The sequence below is a fragment of the Bradysia coprophila genome, unplaced genomic scaffold, assembly GCF_014529535.1.
Source record: "Bradysia coprophila strain Holo2 unplaced genomic scaffold, BU_Bcop_v1 contig_232, whole genome shotgun sequence".
NCBI lineage: Eukaryota > Metazoa > Arthropoda > Insecta > Diptera > Sciaridae > Bradysia > Bradysia coprophila.
Window position 1 is genome coordinate 8,488,771 of NW_023503493.1, and position 23,051 is coordinate 8,511,821.

At 35.8% G+C, this 23,051-nt stretch overlaps 2 protein-coding genes across 6 annotated transcripts in view; both read left to right on the plus strand.

Annotated features, from left to right (window-relative positions):
• Window positions 1-271: 271 nt before the first annotated feature.
• LOC119076402 (small conductance calcium-activated potassium channel protein) overlaps window positions 272-23,051 on the plus strand; it is a 202,916-nt gene continuing 180,136 nt past the window's right edge. For 2 of the 5 annotated variants that reach the window (XM_037183120.1, XM_037183122.1), the window contains exon 1: window positions 274-1,477. The gene's annotated coding sequence lies outside the window, so the exon portion shown is untranslated. Of the gene's footprint in view, window positions 1,478-23,051 lie in introns of all 5 variants that reach the window. The other 3 variants (XM_037183121.1, XM_037183129.1, XM_037183123.1) reach the window with 3 other exon arrangements.
• Window positions 16,567-18,528, plus strand: LOC119076412 (glucan 1,3-beta-glucosidase-like). Its single transcript, XM_037183147.1, has 3 exons — window positions 16,567-17,118; window positions 17,181-17,531; window positions 17,586-18,528. The coding sequence occupies exons 1-3, from the start codon at window positions 16,669-16,671 to the stop codon at window positions 17,985-17,987; spliced, it is 1,203 nt and encodes a 400-aa protein (XP_037039042.1). The 5' UTR covers window positions 16,567-16,668; the 3' UTR covers window positions 17,988-18,528.

Below are 23,051 nucleotides of genomic sequence, written 5' to 3' on the forward strand. Positions count from 1 at the left end.
AAAATTTAAAGCGCCGGCTCACAGACATTCGGGAAAATGCTCGGTGCCGAAAACCGATTTTCTTTCAAAAAGAAAACACAAATGTACTGCACAAAATAATACGGAAAATGCGTTTGATGGAACGGAGAGTGTGTATATAGCCGAACTGTACCTATATCGTATTATATAGACAAAAATAAAACAACCGTGCACCGTATGTTTATAATTGAGAGGTTATACTTTCTCTACAAACGAATTCTCTGTACAAGCATTCAGTGTTTGTGAATTCGTTCGATCAGAAGGACATTTTTGAACAAAAATTTTCCGTTTAGTAATTTACACTCTGTTGTTGGAATTCGCATTTAAAATGTGGCTTGTCGTTTGAAAATGTTTTCATTTATGTTTTCGTTTTGGTAATTACATTTTTGTTTAAAATAAATTTTACGTCACATAGGAGAGTGGAGAATTGGTGAAGAAAAAAAAAACCGAAATATCATCAAACAAAAATTCAAATCCAATTCAATTTTGAAGTGATTCTAATCTATAAATCAATTAAAATACATCGAAATCAGTGGTCCAATTTAGTGTTGTCGTGGTATTTTCAAACAAACACAAGTATCAGTCGTTCAAGACAATAAAGCAGGAAATTTAAAACCTGAAAACAACTGGGAACAAAAATAAACAAAACAAAAAATTGGTTTTTTCTTAAAATTAGATGAATCTACAAGCGTCTGTACACGGTGTCACATATCAAATATAGTTCGTGTTTTTTAACCATATGTTTTCGTACTGGTCATCGTTAATAACTGTCCGCCTTATGAAAATTTAAAAAAAAAAATGAAAATGAAAATGACACAAAAAAAACCTTAATTCACTGACCATATCCATAATTGAACAGTCCTTCTAAAAGGAATTTTGATGGAGAATTGAGTTTTATGGCATAGACTAATTTACTTCGATAGAAAAAACGCTATCGGTATAATGGAATAACCATTCAAATAATTATTCATTTATGGAGGTTTTCGTATATAGCCTGTGTACATAAGAGGGCAACACAAAAATTTATAACAAGAAAATTAATTGATTGATTCTATTGATTTTCTATCTGAACTGAATGCCATATTATACCTTGACGGGGGGAAAAAGTAACGAAAAATTTGTGTATCATTCAACGGACAAATAAATGTTTGTAGAGAATATTGGGAAAATAGTAATAAATTGTGTCAATTGTGAGCTGTTGTGTGGTATATAATTGTGACTCGGTAATAATGTTTTTGTATCCTTTGTCGAAATAATAAATGTTTGTGGAACTAAATAGTAAATTGACCAATTTATAAATATACTCGACAACTGTGTGAACTGTAACACAGAAAAAAGGAAAACGAAAAACTTGTCGTCTTGTCGTTGATCATCATCATCATCACTGTATTAATATACATCCATAATGGCTGTTTGAATATTAAATATTTCATTCGAAGGATAATGATCTAATAAAAATGTAAGTACTCTCCATATCCCCTTTAATTCTCCATACATATTTCCATAAGAAAAACAAAAGAATTGTTTATTTACTCGACACACTGGGGCGAAAGATTAATTTTTCAAACGCGAACTAAATGAAATAATTATAGGTTGAAAAAGGTTGCCACTGTAATCACAATCCAACTAGTTAAGGGAAGGCCGGTAGCTTCTGCAATATCAGTTTTGAATGATACCGGACGCCGTGGTTATTTATTATTTAATGACGAAATTATTTGCAGAATTTTAAAGCGAAGTAAATAAGAGACATAATTTGTACACAACAGTCATTTACTTATGTTGAAAACCCCTTGGTTCTCCAGAACTTAGCCCGAGTTTTGTAGTGATTTCTACATGCGTCGAAAACCGTACTTCTCATGTTTAAAGAACTACTTTCGACGCCGTCAGCATGGAAAATCCATTACATGATTCGGGATAAAAATGAAAAGTCTCGTTTTCGTGTGTTTATCGACCTTGGCTACGCCTCGGATCAACAAAATTCACACGAAAACTCTACGTTACAACTTTTCATCCCTAGTTATGTAAAACTATTACATAACTTAGGATAAAAGTGAAAAGTCACACTGCGATGTGCTTATTGACCTCGGTTCTGTCTCGGATGAACAAGAACGTGAAAACTTGACATCTCAACTTTTTATCTACTAATGATTGGAACTTCATGTTTTGCATTGTGTGATTGCAACCCTCACAAGGACGCACTTATATAAGTCAATGTTGGTCAGAGAAAGATCAAATTGGTGTTGTTTTGTGCAATCGACCGTTGCCAATCGGGTGTTATATAAGTACCCTTATAATCTACACTATTAACTTCCTCAGTAACATTTTGCGGAGGGCTGAGGGCTTTTATCGACAGCGATGACAAAGATAATAGACAAACTCTGGCTAGTGCGACCCCTTAGGAATTTGTATGTGAAAACAATTGAAGTAAAAGATTTTAAGCTGTTTGAAATACTTAGATCAAAAGAAGTAACAGACTATGGTCATCGACAGTGCTATGGTAATATCAATATGCTTATACGGTATACCGTATACGACTAGGTTAGGTGATTACATCGGAAAAGTATTTAAGGTAAGCTCTTTTTAACTAAATCGTTCTCCGAGTACTACTCTCGATAAAGTAAGCATGAGTAAGTGAGAAAATTGATCACGAAAGAGATAGTAATTGTCAGCCACAACTGCGCGATAAATAAGCGACGATAAAGTATTACGAGTGAAAGATTGCCGTTACATAAACGCTTACCAAGCGACGTAGTATATCATTTTGCTCTGTCAAAGTTTCTTTTGTTGGTTTGTTGACTGAAAAATCCGAGACGATGACGATACCAGTAAACTCATTCGGGAAACAGGTTTTTCCACCCTGAGCATGGAAACAAATTGTAGCTCGTCATGCTTTTCATATATAAAATAACACACAACGACCAAAGCAGATAAGAGCAAAGGTAGACAACATGCAATTATTATTAATATTCAATGCAGCACACCACTCTTTTATCCTGAAAATCATCATAATGTATGTTAATATGCCAACTACCATTAGTGTGTGCTTTTTTTTCCTCGCTTCTTCGTGATGTGTACACACATATAATAGAAAATGATATGGAATAAAATGCCATACCATTTCACTGGAAACAGATATTTTATTCATGAAGACACAAATACGTTTTAATGTAACACCGACGTGAATTCCCTGTAATATTACTTGATATATTAGACCCATGCGGCTATAATTTGACAAAGTTTACTGACTGATGGTTGTCCTAATTTTGACCCGATTTTTCCTCCGTTGCTCATAATGCTTCGCAGGCTTATTTGTATTCGAAACAAAACAATGCCCACATGGTAACTATTGCAAATACAGAAGCAAATTGTTTACGAATGAATGGATTTGCGAAAAGTTTCCCATTGATTTTCTGATCGTATCCAACGGATGTACGAATTAATAGGACTGAATGGATACAATGTGAGATATTTCTCCTTCAGAATACTCAATCGCTCATCAAATGAGATTATTCTGCCAGTTTTAAATAAGATATGAGCGGACTTTTGGCAAAACTTGGGTAGACTTAGACAACTCTAAGGAACTACGGGCGTGTTTGAAGTTCATGAACAGATCGAAGGCTTAAAACAATTGTGGACTAGCAGTAAAAGAAAAAAACAACTTTTCATTGTGACGAACGTTTCACTTAAGTTTGTTTAATTTTCAACTCGTTTTTGTCAACAATAACATTCGCGTATCTCTATACTGGTATCCTGGGACAAGCAATTGGAATAGAGGCTTGAAAACCAAAGAAAATTAGGGAGCTGAGAATTTTGTCTGACTTGATAAACCACCGGTAGTATAGTATGTATCTTATCAACGCACTTGAAGCGTGAATGGTACTCTAAAAATAGAGTACAGAAAGTGGACATTTCACAAAGTTTTGCACTGTAAAAATCTGTGGAAAATAGTACACCTGTAACGAAGATTGATCACATTTACTTGGTTACATCGATCTGTCGTAGGTAAAGTAGGGTTAAAGGAGAACCATTTCTGACCATTACTTCCGCTAATTTTGAGGTCAAACATACGTCAAAATGAGAGAAATCTCGTACAAATTGCCTGTCTGTCTGTCAATTTATTTTTTCATTCATAAACTAAATTTGTGACACCTCGAGAACAGTTAAATTGAGCCGGTTTTCGTTCTCCTCGAACACTTCTATAAGCTAAAGGTTTCATACCTCTCTCAATCTGTGAGAAAGCACTGACGTTTTCCATTAATATGCAGTTCAAAAATACCACATTCTCATAAGGCCATGGCGACATTGACAAAGAGTCAACCCACCTCTACGAGGTCATACCTTTTTGCATGTGAATTTCTAGCGAATCATAAATAAATGAAAGTAAACTTTCATATTATATCATTACCAAATACCGCCAACACACATGCGGGTGTTCCGTGGTTAAGCTACCACAAAAGCTGGGTTGACCAACAAAGTAACATGTATCAATGTTGCGCACTGTTTAGCTCTCCGTCTCCATGTACTTGACGTTCCGCTTAAACAATTGAAAATAGACTGAGTTTTCATGTTAAATCAAACTGTCAAGAAGAGTTCAACGGCGTAACTCTTATTTTTAACTATTTTTAGATCTAAAATTCTAACTGGCTGACTAACCTAAATTTAAAAGCGTCGTGTCTAGGATTTTTACCTCACACAGACTTGTCTTAACATTTTGATTAACATTTCTATCGATCATCACCTGTCATCGAGCGCGTCGACAGAAATAAGCAATGACCTCTGACTACTGCGTCTCCACTCTCACACTTCAGTGTATGTTAAAAGCACCAAAGAAGAACTAAAAAGTTTTATTTCAATTATTGCCGATTAAATCCAAGAAAAACAACATAAAAAAGCAGTGAAGTAACAGTATTTTTCCTAAGAGAAGTTTTAGGCGAACGAGGGGTTTCCAGCACGAGCCAGAGGCGAAAACTTGAATCTTGAAAACAATTAGAACAATTGAAGTAGTAGACACGATTATTGGTGGCATGCTTTCAGGCTATAAAAGACTGCTTTTTCTGATAGAAGTTGTCATCTATTTAACATATAATTCACTCATGTTCCACGTGCGACCACAAAGTTAGTATCTACATTTGAAAGTTCAATTATTTTTTCTAGAAGCGAAATATACTTTTACAAAAACATATTCGAAATGGATGGATTTTATGTGTGTGTTTCGGTTGAATTTATAAATCACCGAATTTTCAAGACCAAACTTTCAAATTGGACATTCCACACAATATTTTATTGTTAACCACAGTAAAATAATAAATTTACGGAGAATTTTCAAATTAATTTTTGATGCGATGGAAAATTGGAAAATTTTTGTTTATGGGAAATGTTCGACTTTTAGTAATAACGGGGCCGTAGAGAATGGTCGGTGTGTGTGTGTGTGGAATAATATTACACAAAATTTTCTGTTTGTTTGTTTTTGTCGTTCAATAATAATTTTAATTATTTATTATTTTATTACGCGAGTGACATGGAAAAATAAATTAACCTTTTGCTTTTAATAATGAGGCACCATATCATGAACAGAGTTAAATATTGCCGTCGAGATAATCATTCGTTATGGAAAATAAACGCTACATTTTATAAATAACTGGCACACCAAAATTCAATGTGAAACATTTTATTGCTCGTCGAATATTAGATATTAAAATCCGTTTTCGCAAGCACTTTTATTATGATTTATAGATTCGCTGTCGTCGCATTCAAACTGTTAATAATCGCTCAGCTATTTTGCTAATATATATAAAAATGATTCGTTGACTGAATAACACATTCGGCATTTCAGATATTCGGGATAAACAGCAACTTACTGAAATGCCAAAATAATGAAAAAACTTTTTTAAACTTCTCCATTTTGCATTCGAGTATACTATTCGAGTATACGGATTTTTATTTAAATGCCAAAGACATTCATCGAATATCGTCTGGCGCATATATGGTATACATTTCTGAGCATAATAAAATAAGAAGTTAAATTCGCTGGATATTGAAGGAAGGGCTTTTGGGAAGAGATTTCTTTTTAAAAAAAATCGGGGGATAGTGTGAGAATGGTATGAAAGGTGTTTTTAACGTAAATAGCAGCTGAATAGTTTTCTTCCTATTCCTTTTAAATCATTGCGGGCGAGCGTGACGCAAGTCCTTTACTGCAATTTTCCTTTAAATAAAATAGAGACTAAAGGAACACACTTAAAGTTCATGGATCTACTTTAAAGAAACTTTTAGAAGAGACAATAAAGGATGTAGATTAAAAAGCTATCTTGTGACGCAAGCTTTGGCTGTAAAAACCTTTTTGTTAAGACTTTTGACTGCAAATGTAGAGTACGTCACTCTTGCCGAGATCAGATATTTTGTAAGTAACCATACAAGAACTTGCGTCACCCTTATCCATTAGAGGGTTTCGAATGATGTAAGGCGACTGTCGTAGAAATGGTGCTCATTTTTATTATAATAAGTCATTATTGTATGTGCAATCGAGCAAAATAAAAATTTGACAGAAAATGTATGGACTGTACATAGTGTCATTGCTTTCGTGTGAACGAGAAAGTTGGCCCACACTGTCAACTACTGGCCATTGAAGATTTATCAGTTTGGGACGATCATTTAAGATCTCGAAACACAGATCTGTTGATCCTTTGTTTCCATTCCCGATCATCATGTAAATCATGGTAGCCTTCCTGTTGCCGATAGGAACCTGTCTAAGATGTCAGGTCCTATTGCAGCAATTTCCGAAGGAACCACCTCGTAGTCTCCGAGCATCCTGCGTCTTAGTTGAAGAAATTTGGGGCATAGTCACATATCAAGTGTGCACCCGTTTCTTCTTCTAGGTCGCAGGAACATCTCGGAGTGTCCGAAAGCCTCAACTTATTCATGTGCCGATTCAGCCCGCAATGTCCCGTAATCGCTCCTACTACTCTTCTAATGCGATTTCGGTCCATTTTGAGCAACTCTTTGGCCCATTTTTTTTTAGGCTTAGGGAAGAAGCATTTCGTGTGAACGCCTCCGTTATACGCTTCCCAGCGTTCTGCGTGTTTACGCTTAACCCAGTCTTCCAGTGCTCTTTTACACTCTGACTGGGGAATCGGAAGGTACGGTTCTGGCCCGTTTGCCTGAGTCGCCGAGCCTTCTTTGGCCAGCTTATCTGCTTCCTCATTTCCCTCCACGCCGGAATGTCCTGGTACGCAGACCAAATTGATCCGATTGCTCAGACCAAGAAGGTTCAGGTATTCCTTACATTCCTTCACCAGCTTGGAGGTGACTACGGGCGATACGAGTGCCTTGATCATTCCTATATTGTCAAGACATATAAGGACCTCTTCGCCTTGCGTCCCTATAGGCAGAGTTTCATGTGCTCCCATGAGTGCCGCATTAAGCTCCGCCTGAGGTACGCTGGCGATCTCTCCCAGGTGGAAGGAATTGCCTAGCCCCGTTTCGGGCCATACATTTTCTGTCAAATTTTTACTTTCGCTGGATGTGTAAACCAGGCTTTTATAAATTTAAACTTTCGTCGGCGATTCACTCGTGTTTATATAACCATCTTCAATCCTATGGGACCTCACATCATTTAGTGGTTTTTACTTGATTTTAGAACGCACTCAGCTAAAATGTAATTTTAATGCGATATTGTGAAGTTATTTGCTTTAAGTTTGTACACATTTATGTAATTATAGTTTCGCCAACTGAAGAGATGTATACAGAATGACGACCACTTTGTTTGTTTGACGACCACTTCGGAGTAAATGCTTTGAACTGTTACTTCTGGCAAAAGATATTCGTCTATTGGTTGGTTTACTTTACTGTCTCATATCGCAAAACAACAGAGAAATGATAAGAGAGGGTATCCCTTCTGCCTATGATTAGCACAATGGGCACTATTATCATTGCATATACAATTTCTAGTCACTGTTTTTTTGGGCACTCAGCCTAATAAATGTATTGAAATTGATCTGTTCAGTCGACTTCTCTCGTCTCCTAATAGCGTTTAAGTCGATGCATTCGATAAAATGTTTTCATAAAAAGCCGTCCTTTTCGTTGTTACCACTTATACATCCACACCAGAGGCGCCGACTACGGTCTTGCCGCGAGGCTCGGGCAACACTATGACCAAATTAGTCGAGGCTGAGCAACACTATGACTCGACGACACAATAAATATCATTTTTACATCAAAAATGATTTAAACTGTAGAAGAAAACGAGCATGTAAGTCAAAAATTCTCGCTGCGTGGCATTTCACTTTAAGAACAATTCCAACGTTAGCTTCACTACTTTCTCGGAATTCTACATAATTTAAAAGAAATCCTTCGGTTCCACACGATAACTCGACTAACATCTTTTTATCGCTGTTCTAGTTTTGTAAGAGTATGTTACAACATTAGGAAAGTAAGTGAGTCATTACATGACAAATTTGAATGTGTGTGTGAGTATCTGTATTCAAGTGTGAATGTTTATGAAACAAGAGCGTTAGCAAAGTTTTTGAGGGACCGTATTGAAACGAACTTTAACTTCATCCGAATTTACACTGGCAGCACAATTAAGAAAAAAATCGCTCGCTACGCTCGCAATTATCTTTTATTCTTTACAAAGCTTATGGTTCTTATAAAGAAGTTTCGCCCAATGTTCAAAAGTGCCCAGGACACGGCTGTTTATCGATAATTAAATTTACAAAAGCATCAATTAATAAAACATCAATTTTCGATCATACAAAAAAGCTTTTTTGGGCAACACTATACGAAAAAAGAAGTCGGCGCCTCTGATCCACACCATCATTCATCACCACCACCTTCATTGACGTTTATAGAAAGAACAAAGCCATTTTATTGATATCAAAATGCTACCTCGAGTGATACACAGATAAACAAAAAAAAATGTAATAAAGAACTCGCTGGTTGCGATTTCTTGGTACGTTTCCAAAAAAAATTGTTTGCATTCTACAAGTGTATGTGCTGAGAGTATAAAGCGTGAAAAATGTTTTTCTGAAAATTTAATTGGTTTTCCGAAAACATTGTCAAATTACAGATAAGGAAAATTCTATTTACGAAAACCGATTCGCAGAAACTTTACATATTCGAATGGTACTCACAACTTCTCAACTTTTTACTCAACGTATACACCAAATTTTTTTTATCACATTTCTTTTTCTCAAAAAAAATTTCATTTCTTATTGAAATACCTTTGCTTACTTATTTATACACACCGCATGATGGCATGATTCAAATTTTGTATGCACAAAATTGTTTTTTTTTCTTTATTTATTTTCTGTAGGGTACACCTGTATCTCACCCTCACCTCTGTGTGATCAGACTTCATATCATTTAGTTTGATCTAGCTAGTCGTCGCGTCTCACAAAAACGTTTTTTTATCAAAATTCATTTCATAACAAATGAAGTAGAAGATTTTGCTACATACAGTAAAAAGTGTGTTTAATCAAAAGAAGTAATAGATTCGGTGTGATTCAAAAAAGTTTTATAATATTTTCTAAATTTTCGCTCATTTTCCTAAGTTTTCTTACATTTTTCTACGACATCTCAAATGTCACACTGTCATTTTTTTCAGAGAATGTCATTGTGAATTTTCAATGACACAATAAAATTCTCAGAAAAATTTGACAGTGAGACATTTGAGATGTCGTTCACTGTATATTTTCACAAAATATAAAAAAGTAAGAGAAAATTTATGAATTTTGTTTCGCAAAAATATTCTCTTGTTATTATGTTAATTAGTGATATGATAATCTGCGAAAGGTTAAGACAATACTGAACTAAGAAATCTTATATCAAACAATCGAAGTAACAGATTTGATATTTACGCTTGCGATACGCTTCCTGTATTCTTTTATGAAGCAAAACTTTTGCTGAAACATCATGTACAACTGAGTCTTTCGAAGTAGTTGCAAAATGTGTAGCAAAAAATCCTTGGGACAAGTTTTCTTTTACTACTTTTCCAACTAGGTTTGCCACTACTTCAGTCGGTTGATTGTGCATATGTACAATGACAACAGAATAGGATCGAACAATGGATTGGGCCAGCAATATTTTTTTGTTGCACCCTCTGTCCTTCCATACCGCCAAATGATATGTTCTATTACCACACTCAACCGTAAAGAAATAATAATTTACAATTTTGTACACGTTGCTGCTATTATTTCAAATTGTTTCTTTTGGTTTGTTATAACAGAAAATATGATCAGAACACCACGTTCAGCAGCAAACTTTTGAAAATTAGGACTTCGAACTAGGACATTGTACTTGGTTTTAAATAGACTGTACTTTCTCACACGATACATAAGGGTTTCACTTCATGTAACTCCCCCCTAGTACATACGTTGCTATATACACCGAAAATGCATTGCTAAAGAGAAAATACAAAAATTTAAATTGCTTCGTATATATATATATAGTAAACATGCCAAATCGTATAATGTGCAAGAGAATATTAATCGTATGACTGAATAAATGACATGGCTTCAGTTTAATGTTTCATTTGCAATGTCGTGCTGAATATATTTATAACTGCAGCTTGTCATGTTAGCGTTTTAAACTCTTTTTTTCTCCATTGAGTAGGTACTACAATGTGAATATATCACAACATGCTATCACCGGCGCTGGTTTTATCTTCGCTCGTCGTGAATGTGTATTGTCTAGATCAAGATTAAATGTAACATTAAAACGCATACCTAGTGGATTAGAGAAGCTTTTTTTTGTTGGTCGAAATAAAGACAAAATGGTTTGTAATAACACCTCCATCTATTCCACGTAATGTTAGGGTGGGCACAAAAATTGAACTGTGTTCGAAATATATAAAGTTTACATGGTTGCAATTAGCGAAGTGTAATTAAAATGATGTAAGGGTTTATTATTGAGATTAGTTTTATGTCTTACAGTCAGTGTCACAACTTAGAAAAGGTTTTATATACCGTGATGCATTGGATTTTCAATATATTTTACAGCTCCAGGGTTTATTTTGTATTTCACGTGTAAATTTGTGTCCATAACTCGTCTTCACCTTGGTTTAACAGAATTCACACATAAAGACAACTTTTCAAATTTCTATCTCTTAGAATTTTGCATCCACAATTCGGTATGATCCATCTTAGCGTCCACAAAAATGTGATTAGCATCTACAAAGTGAAACATTAAATTAACGAAAATATCAACTTTGACGCCCACCCTAACATACGTATGATGGATAGACAATTTCGTGTTAACGTATTCTCCAACTTCATGAATATTTATTTAAATTTTCCAACGTCAGATATATCAATCCCTCGGTGAATACGTGTATCAATTTGCATATTAGTAAATTGAAGTGTTTTGCAAAGTTATTTTGCCAGTGGAAATGGATATATTATGTTGGTGGTATTTCTTTCGGTAATTTAAACTTGAGTCACGGTTTCTAACATTCAGATTACGTTAAATTTGTCGAATTAAATAAGGCACGAGGCAAGGAAGATTTTTAATTAGAAAAAGTAATATGAAAATATCCTCTGGCCCTCCTTGTAAATATTATTAGTTAGTTAATTAAATAAAAAAAAAATGACGGCGCTCGTTGTAGCGTTGAATCACATTCAAATTCAATCCTTATCCCAAATGCACTTTAACTGCATGCGTTAAAAGTTATAAAAGTTTTAGTTTTTAATGTGTTTTAATGCAGCAGCAGATATCCCAGCGCATAAAGCTGGAAAATTAATATCGTTAAACAACAGCCTGCATATCTTGCGTATAAATGTTGAATACAGATTGTTGCAAAAACTTTCACATCAAATTATTGCCAGTGGTTAAAACTGTAAATTGCCATATTTTTAATTGCTTTATGTGTTACCAGTTCTAGAAGTGAGCAGGCTGGGGTCAAATTGCTATACGCATTCCGTACTACAAATTTTTCGATACGAAAATATATTTTATTGTCTGCCCCATGCGAAAGTTGATCATTACGTAGCAGTTTGCCCCTGCCGTTGTCGAACCATTTTATGTACGTTTTCTGTATTTGTGAACCTCGCCATAAAGCCAAACAATTACTCGATACCAGAGCTTAATAGTTATTAACGTACCTGTCTGAGACGATTGGTTTTAGGCAATTTCACGAGTTGTACTGTACAAGTTGTACAGTAATTCTTACTCGAAAAAATATATCCAAAATGGACCTAATTTTCGTCCCCGAAACCTGAGAAAGATTTTTTAAATCGAAATGGCTTCGAGGCACGCTTGCAATAAGACCTGAACCTGAACCTGAATTCAGGCTACCTGCACCTGATTTGATTAATGTTGACCCGACCTGATTTAGACTGAAGACTGAAGTTAGCCAAGTTCATTATTGTTTTATGTTTATCTGAAAAACTGAATGAATACTCCAGGCATATCTGGCAACTGTCGAGATTTTTTAAAAATCTGAGTCATGTTAATATGTTGGATATGTTCCAAGACCTAACATTTTTCTTATAATTCACTAAAATGTTTCAGGTCTGGTTTCGTATATAAACCCATGAAGCTCTTTATCAACTCTAATGTGGCATGAAACATGAGTTCGCTCCGAATCAAAATAAATGTATCGACAGCGTATACAATCTTAACTAATGTTTGTACTGTACACATACTACATTTTTTTCACCTCTTTATTTTACTGCATTAGAGGGAAAACTTTACGACAGAAAGTAATTAAATTAATGATATACACAACGAGAGCACCATTCCAACAACGCCTACATTTTATCCACATATAATTACTCTGTGAGTTGTAATAAAAATAATAAATAAATTCAGTAACAGTTTAACATGCTTATAAATAAATATGTCTCCGAAAACAACCTGTCGTTATATAGCTGGTGTATGTGTGTATATGTTATGTGCGCCGTTGCTACATTAAATATGTAGTTGTATCTTTCAGCCATAATAAGACAGCCAGCGGAAAAGAACTCGAAAAAAGCACTTAATTATACATCCTTTACGTAAATATGGGAATAAAATATTGCCCCAGTGTCATAAAGTTCCCATTTAAATTCTATGGAAATGATGATTATAATGAATGTATACTCATTACACATAGAAACACATTTGACAGACACAAAAAATGTAGGTCAGTCAAATAATGTCAAAAGCTTTTTCGAGCTTTCATACGGATGCACACAAAACGTCTTTACATTGTTAGGACTGAACGTTTTTCTTTTTGAATGAATTTTCACAATTAGTTTGATGATAAATTAATTTTGCTTCATTAAGATAACAAAGAACGAAGTTTCCTTAGCTTTTCAATTTTTCGTCCGTTTGAAAATTGTTTCTTTACTTAAAACCGGAATTTACTTCCTTTGTGCTGTCACCGAAACGGTGTGTGTATACTTTAGGGTGAGGCACGTGTACAATTTTAATCGATAAACGAATATTTGGGTTAGGAGTGTTGCATTGTTTTAGTCGGTTAGGTATTAGAATTGGAATGATTACGGTAAAAACGGTTGTGTGTTTTGGTCAAAGCTATTGATCGAAAATATTTTTGTGGAAAAAGCCCGTAGCACCGGTTCTCGTCAAAGTAAATGAACACTGGAGTTAAAGGATATCTTCAGCTGAACACAAAAATACGGAACCCTTCGGGTGAGATTACGTGCATATTTTGTTGGGTGTTACGCTCACGAAGCTAACTTTTGCTGCAATAGAATTCGCCCGACACTTCTGTTTCGAGAGTTTTGAATATTTGCACTACTTTCGTTGGTTTGTGGTAGCAACATTTTCCATATAAACCATATGTGTTGGGAATTCTACTATAAATCAAAGACTCTATTTTGGGACTCTGTCCCGTGCAACGTACTTTTATTGAATGCCCATGTTCGTCAGAGTAATATCGTATTTATGGGCCCAAACCAGGCTACGTTGATATGATTCAATTCAAACGGCGACTTGATCTGATCGAATTGCTAGAGTTGTTTCACTTGAGTGTCTCCTCTCGAATTCCTAACAATATGATTCACGACTAAGTTCAGCCATGTTTCCGTAAGAATCCACAAGTCTGAGAAAAAAATCTTCACAGCTACTCTGAGTCATTTTTCGGCTCCAATGTCCGGAATCATGAAAATTGTGATTTCGATGACCAAAAATTCTTCAATCAGCGAAAAAGAGATCCACAAAGAGTCGAAATGAGTACAACCTCGCTCCTCAAAGTATAATAAAATTTGAGTGATGACGTTACTTCATTTCGACACATTGAGTTTGAAGATTCTATTTTCACAAATTAAACGATAAAAAGATTGCCGAAGAAAAGTTCCTTCTGAGCCGAGCTATGACAGTGGAAAGTTCGTCACATGTGTCACATGAAATAATTTTTCTTCTAATTTCTTACGAACTTCGTCCCACGTTTTCCGTTAATTTTCCTCATCATTATTGTGATTAAAAATTATGAACCGTCAAACAGAAATCCTTTGCTTAAAGTTAATATATTAACACAAAAGACAATTAGAACGAAATCCACTAATTGCCTTGGTTGGTTCGATGCAGGAAATTCAATTAAAATAATCTTAATGACTGGGTTACTGGCTATATGGTATTATAAAATACGATGGAAGATGTCGAACAAAATTTAATTCGCCAAAATGTGCGTCGTGATTTGAATGTTTTAAGGATAACAAAAAGAGAGTGATGCCAAAGCAAAGGAAAATTTATTTATTTAAATTGGAATTAAATTAGGATTTATAATGGATTAGGCCTAAAAATTCCCCGGAATATTTTCTGTCTGTTTCTCATGTTTTGCTGAAACGTGAACAAAATTGTATCTAACAACATGAACAACATAGCATCGTACGAAATATAAATCGTTTCATCGTTTAAGAAATTGCTTGTAGCATTTATTAAAGTAGACAAAAATGTTATGCTGATTTTGTAGCAATTCTGTTGTTCAAAGAGTTTTGTTACAACTCCCCAGTTTGTTTGTCAAATACACAGTAGGTTTGAATGTAAATTTTGGCAAATTGTGACAAACCTTGGTAAATTTGTCAAATTTACCAGAGCCTATGCCATAGGTCCTATGGTGAGGGTAGATGCATGGCAGGTACGGTTATGCTATGGTAAAACTCGATTGATATCCAGTATCCACAGAATCCAAAAAATCCAAATTTTCAAAAAAAGCTCTATTTTTAGACTAGTGCCGATCGTCGAGCATAGACGATGAAAGTTGTCGGTGTAATACTGAAAAATGGAAAATTAGAGACAATTTTCACCCTTGTAGCAGTTAGACCCAAGTTCATTTTTCCTCATACTTGGCCTAATAATTTGGTAAATGTTTACATTATATGAATAGATAAATGCACAACGGTGACATGTGTTATATTAGCGAATTATAAGAAAAATTAAATTAATTGAAATTAATCAAAATCAATTTTATTATAAATCGCTAATGTTAGGCGTCCTTTTTCAGCATTTAACTATAAGCGCTCGTAACCTCAATACAGGGGTTAGGTTATAATGTGCATCAGCTTAGATTATGTAGCCTTGGCGGCACCTTCAAATTTATAATTCGAGCTATACTCTGGGTGACTTTGAATCGCTATCCTCTAACACTCTACCTTAAATTAGAAGCTATTTTTCTCAAAATCAGAATTTTCTGTTCCTAATCTTCATACCAAAATTGTAATGTCTACTTTGGCCTGGCTAGAGTTCAATTAAATTCAAGAAGTATGTTAGGTGTTTTTACTTCCCGTACAACAACTTTGTACCGTAGGGCGTATCGAATTTTTAGAATTTTAAGGGCCGCGATAGCCTGTGTGCGGAAAACGTAGATCATTGAAAACTAATTCCAGGCATATGGTTGATGGATCCGAAGGTGCCCGGGAAGAAGTCCCCCCGGACGAATTTAACTTTCAAATGGTCATAACTCGGAAAGTTGAGAGTATTTCTGAAAACAATGTTCTAGCAGGATGTAGAGCGTTAAAAACTCTACAAAACTGCCAAAGAAACCGATGGTCCAAAGGTGTGTCTGTCGAGGTTTTCTAACATCGAAAGTTCGACATTTTCGTTTTTGACTTTTATTTCCTGAGAGACAAATTATTAAGTTTAGCTTTTGGCATGAGGTTGTAGAGGAGGTCGAGTACTACCAGTACACTAGGCATTGTCCCGGTCGGAGATCCATCCGAAACCACTTTTTCAACATTTTTGAATGGACTTTTTAAGTGTACCCACGTCGCCCACGAAGCCAGTGCAGACACTGTAACCGGTGTTGCTGAGTCGAGGTAACCTTGGCCAGTAAGTGCACATAATATTCCATAACAGTAGCTGAACTCTTTAGCTGAACTCAATGATCTACGTTTTCCGCACACAGGCTATCGCGACCCTTAAAATTCTCAAAATTCGATACGCCCTATTGTACCGCTATCGCAAGAGGTAAGAGCGATTGTTTCTGTACCTGTGTATTAAAGGCATTGTGACTTTTATTGCCCAGCTCTCTGAAATATTTTGATAATACCGTCTTATTGAAGTGCTCTTAAATCATTTATGAGATAAGTTCAGTTCGAAGGAGATTATTTTAATTCATTGCCAGTCGTTCGAACGATAAGACACAAACCTGGTCTAATAAACAGAAAATATTTTTCTTGCTCGCAATTAAATTGCAAATTATATTGGACCCAACACACAATGCGTGACAAAGTAATTGTTTTGCTACTAGCACTTCAAGTGTACAATTGCATCGCATGGCCCTATGGTGAACGAAAAATTCGTGGCGTCAATGCTGGCTCTTGGCTAGTTTTGGAAAGATGGATGAATCCATCTGACACTGGAGTTTTTGCTGATATTCCAGAATCAATTGAAGACGAATATTCATTGTGTGAATATCTCGGATACGCTGCAGCCGAGCAAAGGTTGAAAACTCATTGGGCCACATGGATCACTGAGGCCCATTTTGAGTTTTGGGCGAGTACCGGACTTAATCATGTCAGAGTGCCGATTGGTTACTGGGCTTTGGACATACAATCGCCGGAACCGTGGGTAAATGGTAGTTGGGAATATGTTGTAAAGGCAGCTGAATGGTCGAAAAAGCATGGATTGCAGCTGGCGATTGATCTTCACGCTGCTCCTGGATCACAGGTCTCAGTCTCTTAGATTGACAAAATGTAAATTAATTTCTTGTCCTTCTGCGAACTAAACAGAATGGATGGGATCACAGCGGACGTTCGGGAGACATTGGCTTTTTCACAGATGAAAATATTCAACGAGCGGTAAATGTTATTGGTCGCATTGCAGAATGGTCTAGCTCAGCAGAATGGAAAGATACCGTCACTATTATCCAACTGATAAACGAACCGAACCTTTGGGACGCGTACGATTACAGACTGGGAAAGCTAAAGGATTATTATGGATTAGCGTATCACGAGGTGAGAAAATACAACCCTGACGTTGTAGTCGCTGTGGCGGATGCTTTCATCGGCGCCGAAAATTGGTACTACTTCAGCGATCTTCCGGAATATCATTCAGTCATGCTGGACATTCACATGTATCAAGTAAATTAATTTCTTCTATTCTAAGTACAAACTTTTCTGACGAAAACCGCACAGGTATTCGGTGATGAGTGGCGTAATATGACATGCACAGAACACCGTGACTATCCGTGCACCTATCACGAGCGATTAACTGCTGCAAACAGCAAACTGTGGACAGTGGTCGGTGAGTGGTCGATTGCAACACCTGGTGAATTCAATTGCGACGGGCAGGCGGAATTCGCTCGCCAACAAATCGGTGCGTTTGAACAGGCAGAAGGATGGTTTATGTGGGCTCATTACAACGGACAAAACATGAGGGAATGGAGTTTTCAGCATTCGTATGCAAATAAATGGATCGATCCAGCCGGTGACAATAGTCCACAGTGTTCACCTAGTTCGTCTGCTGCACGGACAGTCTATTCATTTTCTGTTGCATTCATGGCATTGTTGTTACCATTTATGCTGACGATGGCATAACATTTATAATGTGGTTGGTTGTGATGAAGTGGTTTCTTTTTTGCTGTACTGTTTGTGGAGTGCAGTGTTTCGGAAAAAAATGTAATTAAACATTGTTCTTGGAATTAAAATTTGTAATTGGAGATTAGATATACGTTCAGTTCAGAGATTAGAGAATACGAGCAAGTTTGTTCTGTGATGATAAAGTTGCTGAAATTATAAAGAAGCGAACGTTGGTATCATAACAAAGTTTTTATATCGATTCACTCGTATAATACTTCACAGGGCATTAGGATCGTCAGAGAGCAGACGGAGCAAATGTTTGAATCGTTCTGAACAGCATTAAATGCTTTGGAAGAGTACACAACCATGTAAATTTGAACTTAATATGTGCGGCTAGTTCGTAGACTGTTTGTCACGTACATAAGAGGCGATAAACCACTTCATGTAGAAGCAGATAAACAAGAAATATCAAAGGTTATGCAACTCATCCTGGTAGGTGTAGGAGATACAAATTTAGATTAATTTGAGATCATAAAACATTCTAAAGCAAGGCTTAGACTGGCTTCTCAAAGTTTTTGGATTTTAATATGCGAGCGTTGTTACATATGGCTTTACTGTTATAGTTGATTGAATTACGGTGATATTTTCCCGATATTGGTCGTCATTGAGATAATAATGATAAAGTACTCCAAAATATTTGTAAAAGGAAAAATTCCATTTGTAAACTGAGAAATTCCGTCTCTGGAATACCCAAATTTATCGTGAATTGACAGATTGATTCAGAGCATCTCAATGTTTGATACGAAATCTATTACTTCAATTATTTGAATAAACTATCGGATATTGTACTTCTTTTCCAAGACATTCATTTCAAAACTTAAACTTAATTTTTTTGAACGCACACTGACACTAATTCCTCAGTTAAACTTTACTTTTATCAAGACAACTATGAGATCACCTGAGGATAACTGATTTAGAAGTACTAGCTCGCAGTCACTCGGTTTATTATTACTTCGTCTTACGAGAAGATTACATTTCTTGAGGTCAAAACCTTTAATTTTATTGCTCCTTTATCAGTCCACAAAAATTCAGAATTGGCCAAGGTGTAAGGCAGGGTGACACCATTTCACCGAAATTATTCACGGCGATTCTGCAGAGTATTTTTAAGAAGTTAAACTGGAGTAAAATGGGAATAAAGATAAATGGAGAGTACCTGAGCAATCTCCCCTTCGCTGATGACATTGTACCGATAGCAGCGAATCTAGGTCAGGCTCAGCTTATGCTACAACAGTTAAGTGAAGATGCAAGCAAAGTTGGCCTCAAGATGAACTTATCGAAAACAAAAGTCATGACCAACATCGGGGACGATAGAGAAATCAAAATTGGTGACACTGTCATTGAACGAGTCGACAGCTATGTATATCTAGGACATAAACTGAAGTTAGGTCTGGACAACCAAACTGCAGAAATAAGACGTAGGATTGGTCTTGCATGGGCAGCGTTCGGAAAACTCAGACTAATTTTCAAAAGCCAAATGAATAATAGTCTGAAACGCAAAGTTTTCGACACTTGTGTCCTTCCAGTGCTCACTTATGGAGCGGAAACGTTAACTTTAACGAAAGCACCCGAAGATAAATTGAGAGTGACACAAAGAGCCATGGAACGGAGTATGCTGGGAATAACACTCAGAGACAGAATGACGAATCAATGGATTCGACAACAAACCAGGGTCGTTGATGTCATGGAAAGAATAGCATCTCTGAAATGGAGCTGGGCGGGACATATTGCAAGAAGGACAGACGAACGTTGGACCAAAAAGATCATGAACTGGCGACCATATAAAAGACGAGCTATAGGTAGACCACCAGAGAGATGGACACACGGAATTAAGAATATTGCAGGTACAAACTGGCAGCAAATGGCAATGGATCGTACGAAATGGAAAGAAGTTGGAAAGGCCTACATCCAGCAGTGGATAGAAACAGGCTGAAAAAGAAGAAGAAGAAGAAGTCCACACCTAATGACTAAAATGCATCTATTTGAAATGTATCCTTGGGTTGGGTCAGTGTTCGTTCAGTGATCTTTCTCCCCTTATTTACAAAGATGAACCTCCAACGTAGTGCTGTCGCTACATCACACGAATACTATCATTTCATTTGTAATTCGCTATACTTGCACATACAGAAATGCAAAAGGGTATGACGTGATTCATGGAGGTTATTTCCTTGCCGTTATCGCCATGGCCTGATGAGATGCGGCATTTTTGAACAGCATTATTGAATGCAAAGCATAGTAAGATGCGATTATATCATATAACAGAAACAGAGACAAAAACATGTTTTCGTTTGATAATATAGTTTGTGTTAGCTTTTGACACGGTTGTTTGTTTGGTCGTTTTGAAGCGGACAAGTGTGAACATTTGAAGTATTCATACTCCAAATGTTCCCAAAAATCAGTGGTATGTGTGGCTTGTTGGTTTACGAACGTAAATTCCCTTGTCATCACATTTATATCAGTGATTGTTTGGTCCACATCATCAAACTATGAAAACCAATCGAATTTCCATCGACACCATCTGAACAAAATCTTTAATTCGAAATAAATACAGTCATCAATCATCGCTGACCATTTCATTAACCATCAACCGGTCTATTAAATTATTGTTTTTATTTTGCCTCTATTTTCATTAATGGCAAAACGATCATTATTATATACACAACATATAAAACGTTGTATCAACGCGAAACGCAATTAAATCGAAAAATCATCGCACTAAAAGTGGTCTGTTTATTTAACATTTTAATTACCTTCTTCAAACCGACCGGCTGACTCTATAATAATAATAATATTGTAGTGCCTTGCCTATATACAATAAAATAAACATAAAAACATAATTTATTAACTCAGCCACACAGCAAACATATTGCCGATAAAATAAAAGCTTCGTTTTAACTTCACTCTTATTTGACGTTGTCTGCTCCATATAAATTTGCTTGATATGCGCCGGTGATAGTTTTATATGAACGAAAGTTTACGTTCAGATGTGATTTCACCTATATGAACGTTAAACGTTACACGACATCGGATCAGATATGATGTCGTTTGATTAGTCCTTGTTTACGTACTATCGATTTCACGATAGAATTAACCTTTTGCTGGCACCGTTTTTTATTTAAATTTCCATTTAACGTTTAGATGATGGGACAGTACAGGGGAATGGATAGAAAGAGAAAAATTAAATCCAACCGTTCCGTGACAATGTCTCATTTTCTAACATATATGCGTAAATGGTCTTGATCGTTATCTCAAAATCCGGTTCGCTTCTGAGAAAGTCCATAAGTTGAATTATAAAATCTGCCGTTTTCGGAAACAGTGCTATGAACTATGACAAAAGTTTGCGAAGGCAATCGATAGAGCAGGTCTTATATAGTTAAATATATGTTATAATGAATGAAGTACAAGATTTTGTAGAATAAATCATATTGAACTATTGCTGTTTTTATAAGGTTAGGATAACACTAGCAAGGGCTCTTCGCTGATTTTGTCGTCGTGGTCAATAGCAGATGGTTAGCCGTTTCTGCAAGGTTGAAACTTAATAAATAATTTCCTATGAACTCTTACCTAAAAGATGAGACACCCTGTATGATTATCTATAAAAATCGCCTGACATTTTGAATATCAAATAATTTTTAATCGATTTTTGATTGTCGTATCGCCACTATCGAAATGTTTTATGAAATCGTCCTCGTAATAAACACTTTTCGCCTATAGTAGCTTGAGTTTTATAAGAAAATTGTTGCGATTATCATTAAGATCACTCATAAAGTTTATATTATCACCAGCTGGACCATATGACCATAAAGTCACCAGCTCATAACCAGTCCATTAAAACATCAACAGAAGCTGTATGCTTCTTTATTAAATGTACAATAAATACGGAAAGCACTCACATTAAATCAACTGAACATTCTTGCATCCCGTTGTCTCTCTGTGTGTGTATGGTTTGGTTTTATTCTGAGCAAGGAAATGGTCACGTCGCCATCGATTTCGTTTTTAATGTCAACTTGAATAAGCCCATTTATAGACTTAATGATTTTTTTATTGATGTGTGACGTATATACGATGGTATATATAGCTATATAAAGCATATATGGAAGTTTGTGGGTGGCATCGGGAGTTTCTGTGGGAATTACATGGCAACAATGAGAACAATTTGTCTTAGATTTTTTTAGTAAATGAAAATAGATTTCAAATTGTGGACGTTTATAAAATGTTACAATTTTATTATAATGACCGGCTTACGTTAAATGAAATCTGTGAGAGCATCAAATTGGGTCAAGTGTTGATTTAAATTCGGTTGATGCTATTTTCATCGAATATTTTAAATATCTTTTAATTATAATTAATGCTTGCGGCGCACATTGGGATTATTTTGTCATTTACTGGAATTCCAGTACAATGTTGTCGTAATATTTACATAACAAGGGATAAAAAGTTGAAAAGTAGAGTTTTCGTGTGAATTTTGTCGATCCAAGGCGAAGGCGAGGTCAATAAACAGAAGCATGTAAAATGGTTCTCTACAACGGCCGAGATTTAAATTTCGTGCCAATAGCACTCCTCAGAGTATGCATCGAGGTATGCAATCTTCGAGGCGTTTTAGATGCTTAACTGATTTCTCGTCTGAATCTAGGTAACATTGAGCGTGTCCATAAAGCTACGCCTGGAAATACCTTATCTCATCAGGTGGTAAGGGTCCTGTTACAATGTTCTAAGAAGACTATATCATTTTACACACCAACAGTTCTAGCGAATCATAATGGAAAATGAAATTTATCACTAAACCTATTAATGCGTATGTCAGTGAGCGATGAATACTTAGCGTTTGAGAGGAAAGCTTAGTCATACATTTGTTGATAATTCAAAACCCTTGTCACATGGATACGAGTGGCTTGTGAAGGTTTGAATGAGCTTTCATAAGTTCACATACACAAATGGAAAGGTTAACGAATGTGGACAGTGATATACAGTAGACAATGGCATTGACATTAAGTCTCTATAACAATTTCCACACAAAATAAATGT